The sequence below is a fragment of the Anneissia japonica genome, unplaced genomic scaffold (assembly GCF_011630105.1).
Source record: "Anneissia japonica isolate Jap-2015-1 unplaced genomic scaffold, ASM1163010v1 scaffold12406_len387984_cov155, whole genome shotgun sequence".
Classification (NCBI taxonomy): Eukaryota; Metazoa; Echinodermata; class Crinoidea; order Comatulida; family Comatulidae; genus Anneissia; species Anneissia japonica.
The window spans coordinates 41,803-47,182 of NW_022714615.1; the positions used below are offsets into that span (position 1 = coordinate 41,803).

At 34.9% G+C, this 5,380-nt stretch overlaps 1 protein-coding gene across 1 annotated transcript; it reads right to left on the reverse strand.

Moving 5' to 3' along the window:
- Window positions 1-443: 443 nt before the first annotated feature.
- Window positions 444-4,970, reverse strand: LOC117109070. Its single transcript, XM_033251313.1, has 3 exons — window positions 4,930-4,970; window positions 4,429-4,519; window positions 444-3,128 (listed from the first exon to the last, which is right to left on the reverse strand). Exons 2-3 carry the CDS (start codon window positions 4,429-4,431, stop codon window positions 669-671), a joined length of 2,463 nt encoding a protein of 820 aa, XP_033107204.1. The 5' UTR covers window positions 4,432-4,519; window positions 4,930-4,970; the 3' UTR covers window positions 444-668.
- Between the last annotated feature and the right edge of the window lie 410 nt (window positions 4,971-5,380).

Sequence of the window (5,380 nt, forward strand, 5' to 3'; positions counted from 1 at the left end):
CTAATATCCAAATGCCACCACTATAACAATAGGAAAATCTACCTACCACCTGATGATTGAAAGCTATATATGTGTAGTACAGAGCTATACTCAGTCTACCTGAGAATCGCATAAAGCGTGAAACACCGTGTAGTAGATGGTGTTTCAAATATTTTGCTCTTGCAACAACTTGCAATTGAGCACTCTTTGCCGCTTCAAAGCACATTGAATTATATATATTTAATAATAATAATTAATAATTATTATTATTATTATTATAAAATAATATAATAATAATTATAATATTAATTATTATAATAATTACTATTGTTATTATATAATAATAAAATAATTATAATATTTAATATATATAATATTTAATTATAATATATATATATATATTTAATTATATATATATAATGTATGTATATGTATTATATATGTATAATATTTTACTAAGTGCTGATTATATTATAGATGTACATAAAACATGAAATAAAAGTGTAGTTTCTATAACTTTTTATTGTAGGCCTATATAACACACATTTTCGCACTTCATCAGGCTGTAATAAAGAGCGACCTGATGAATGCCCGAAAACATTTGTGTTGTTTACCAATAAAAGCTTCATGCATTTTACATGGTACATAGTACCATGTAATTGTATTATTTCCTCAGTGTTTATAGTTCCTTAATTAACTTTCATAATGCAATTCATATCTCTATCACTAATCATTAGACCATCATTCTTGCATAGTGACATTTGAAAGATATTAAATTTACATGGTATCTTTAATTTTATTTCTAATGAATCTTTTTTAATTATCAAAATATGATCTTGAATAAAGATAGCAACTGAGTCATCATTTACTGCTACCAAACTTGGAGCTTGTAGCCGATGAATTGTCCAAACAATGTTTCCTTCTTCATCAATGTAATGCACCTTTCCCTGCTGACGATCACAGAAAACAATTTTATTTTCTTTGTCCATACAAAAGTGTCCGACATTTATGTCTTCCTGCTTTGCTCCATGAGGAGTTACTTTCTTTTGAAGAGTTCCTTCTTTACCCAAAACCCAAAAGCAAGCACTATCGGCATCACTTAATATCATCTCATGTTTTAAGTTCAGCTTCAAGAAACACAAGTGAAGATCTTCATATTCATCTACATGTGATTGGTATGGATTATTTTCTTTGAATTGTAAATTCTTACTGTACACATCAATAGAGCAATTATTATTTTTGTCACAAAAAAGTACATACAAATTAGATTCAAAATCACAGGTCATCGATATCTTTGTAACTTCTTTTGGTTGTCTGCTCATTGCACATCTTTTAATAAAACTGCCATTTTCGTCATACTTTAATAAACAGAGTTGACCAGAAGTGTGTGCTGAAAAGCAGACAACCGCAAACTCCCCAGTTGGTAATACAGCGAAATCTTGACAACACAAATTCTCACCAACCTCAATACTTTTCTGAAATACAAGCATTTCTTTCTGGCATAGAGGTAATGGTTTGGCTTCATGATAAACATTAACTGAAACAACTCCCACCTTGTTTGGAATACATGTAAATATTTCTGTATCAATGAAAGACTCTAGCTTTTTTGTTTCCAATTTTGACTCATCTTGGTTCCTACATACAACCTCAAATTCAGGCCATGGATTAAATCTTCCCTCCCCATTATCTCCAAAAATGTTATTGAAGCACCGCTGTTCAATAGTAACATTGAATTCATTGGCCAGGTTTATGGAGGGTACCAAATTTTTCACTGATATTTCTACAATGGGAATAACTTCATCACAAACCAGGTTATCAAATGCCCATACCTTTATTTGATGGTTTGAAAGATTATGAGGAGTATATGATACCGAAAACCTTCCCCCTCCTAAATTTGAAATCACAGTATCTTTAAGGAGGTTTTTGTTATGCAAGACTTGTGCCTTTAACACTGACACATTGTTGATGTTACTTGCAGCTGTTTTGTCCATCCTCCTCAAATTAACCCGACATTGTGATCTAGAATGTAGCACTCCCGTTTTTATACGAACTTCAGTGTTTTCTGGTGCAACACAATCTTTCTGAAAACTGCCAAAGTTTTGTAAGCTGTTCTGAAACTCATGAACATTACCAGGTACAAATTCCAAAAAGTTGTAAGAAGGTCTAGATGGTGTTACATTATGCGTTTTCGGAAAATCCTGTATGAAAAGCTCATATTGCTTATGAGCTCTGATCATTTCTACTGGATGGAATCCTACAGACATGACTTCTTCAATGCTATCAAGAATATTGTGAAATTTCCCATCAGAATTCTTAAGTTCCTTTCCACCAATTATTTTCATATTGTCTAACTGTTGTAAAAGATATTTCTCTTTGTCTCTAAGAACTTCGATCATTTTCTCTGTGTGAGACTGTACACTTGTTTTAGAATCTTCTATACTGTCAAAATATTTTTTGTAGGCACTTGATTGTCGTTGTTTATTTGTAACTGCAATAGTTTGAAAACCTTGGATCATGGAGGCTTGTTGACGCATCTGATCAGACAAACTTTCAATATCAAATTCATTGAATGTGACTACATTGTGTCCATTGGGCCTATGACCATCACATTTTTCGCACAGTATTTGAAGCCCACAAGATAAACACACTCTGCATAGTATTTCCGATTTGTGGTAATCACAGTAATATTCTGAACTTGCATTAGCTTGATGAAAAATTTTAATATTGTGATTTGCTGATACTTTTTCAACTCTATGGTGTCTTTCGCATAAGTGGCACATGTATTCTCGACAAGTACAACACCATCCTGTAGCTTTGCGTTTCCATTCCGGTCTCACACAGCGGTCACACACGAGGTTGACTGTGGTTCCAATTGAATTGTCTTTTACTGCTTCCATCATTTCATATACAATTCTGTTTGTTGGAAGAGTACTTGGTGCCTTTGGTACAGGGTGTTTTTGTCGACATTCTGGACAACTTAAGGAGCCACCAACTATTAATTTATTGACACAGAGAAGGCATATTGTGTGTGAACAGGGTAGCACTTTGGGAACGTAATCTCCTTCATCATACTCATTGGCACATATATTGCAAACACACACATCACGACAGTTGTCAGATTTTGAAATTGCAGTGCTTTCGGCCATTTTCTAAAATGAAAAAGAAAACAGTCAGCTATTTTATAGTTGATGTGGTCTACAAATCTATCTAGCAACATACAATGGGGCATGGGGACTTTGCACACCTGTTCCTGATCTAACAAAAATCTTTCCCCATGAATCTTAACCTGGAATTTATTTTTCATTCCAGGCTTTTTTCGTCACCTTGGTTCAAATTAGGACATTGGTGGACTGTGGGGGATAGGGAGTTGCAGTGATGACGTGACGATTGACTTACATTATAAGTCACATACTGTCACTTGGTGCTAGTTTCCTTACTTAGGCCTACGCGTGATCTAGCTGGTCAGTGCACTGTTTGTGGCAGCACCCATAACTATATCATTCCAGGTATACCAAATAGTTCCTTCAGTTTTCCTGATGTAACAATATGGTTGTAGTTTTTGAGAATCATACATCACTGTGTTTGTATCATATATGTAATTTGATATTATACTGTCACTCAATATGAGTTTTACAGCAAAATAATTTATTTACTATGTGCAACAAAGTGCTCAGTCCTACCAAGCTGTACCAAGAGAAGCGATGTGGAAATAGTCAACAGGTTTTCACTTACCATCAGGAGTTTAGCCAGAAAAACGATATAGGCCTTCCAAAATGGAAGCCATTGTGGGCGTGGCACTGAGCCGATTGGCAGGCCACGCCCACTCGGGGCCATGGCCATAGGAATCCCATTATCATTATCATAGGCCTAATCATTATCGTCGTAACCATGTATATTCTCAATCACCAAAGATTAATATCAACGCCACCCACAATCGCTTTCATATCTATTCCACCATCATCTGTGTGTTTTGGTTTTGGTAACTGATTTCAACATTAAAAGCATAGCCCACATGAAGTCATAGAGTAACTCGACGCCTATCAAATAAGTAATAAAAATCCGCGATTCATCAAATATCCGACATTCGCTCCACTATCCCCCCCCCCACACCCCCGTCGGGCTTTTTTAGCCCCTCCGTCGGCGTCGGGCAGGTCCTGGCGCCATCACTGGAATCCCTACCGAATATTGGATAGTACGAAAACAACGTACATTAATCCCAATCAATAAATGTTGTTTTTATCAAACGTAAATATGATCTTTAGTTTATAATGACGTAACATTCGATAGATTTGAAGAATTAAAAGAATTTGCTGAAGGTAGACCAGTCCCAATTTAGGCTAGGCTGAGCTGATTAGGCCAAGCCGTTCAAGCCATCACGGTAAAAGTGGCCTTCCTAATAAATAACTGTAGACCGTCCAAAAGACGGATCTTGGCTAAGACTATGCTTACCATAGACAGCAAATCCACAAAGTTACAGCACAAAATCAATCTTTCAGGTGGTTAAACAAATACCATAAGGTTTCCCTTAATTTTCAGGTTCCCCATTCAGTCCCATAAGCGCTTTAAGCGCTCTCTAATTATCGTCAGTAATTAATCAATTAATTAACAATAATTAAAAAAAAAACGTATGTGCAGTAATGTGTGCATGTATTTTCATTAAATATTCGGGAAAATATCAAAAAATTTTATAAAAAAATGTTTCTTGGTGCTTTTTTAATTAACTTGAATGATTAGAGTAATTAAAAATATGAAATATGATCGTTATTTTTGTAATATGTTTAAAAATTTCACAACACTATATAACCACTTATTTAGGAAAAACATTTTATTATCTTTCAATTCTTATCAAAGGAATTTGTATTACTCTAACAGAAAAAAATTATATTTAATTATTTTTATGTCACTAAAAAAAAAAAAAAAAAAAAAAAAAAAATGGTGGGCCTGGATGGGTTAATGTAGCCTATTCTGTATAAAAACAACCACGAAAAACGTCAATCTTACGACCCCATGCTATTTATCGATGTTGACTCTTTGGGGAATCCCCTTTAGTATCCCGCATCACGTGACTTATAGTGGGTATAGTGGGTATTAGGGTTTGTTTACACAGAGGTGACGGAACTAGGCTAGGTGGTGCTGTGTTATGGAGAGTAATGTGTGACCGGAAATGGTCTGCAATTAGTTGTTAGCATGCGCTTATGATATTGGAGTATTTAGTACAGCAAGTTAAAACTATTATGTAGGCCTAATGCATGAATAAAGTTCGGGGTTTGTCAGGTAGTGAAATGATTATTGTACATTTTATGTGGTTATTTAATGCCAGTTCGCCGACAGCCAATTTGCCGACAGACAATTTGCCGACAGATAATTTGCCGACAGACAATTCACCGACATTTTGTCGTGG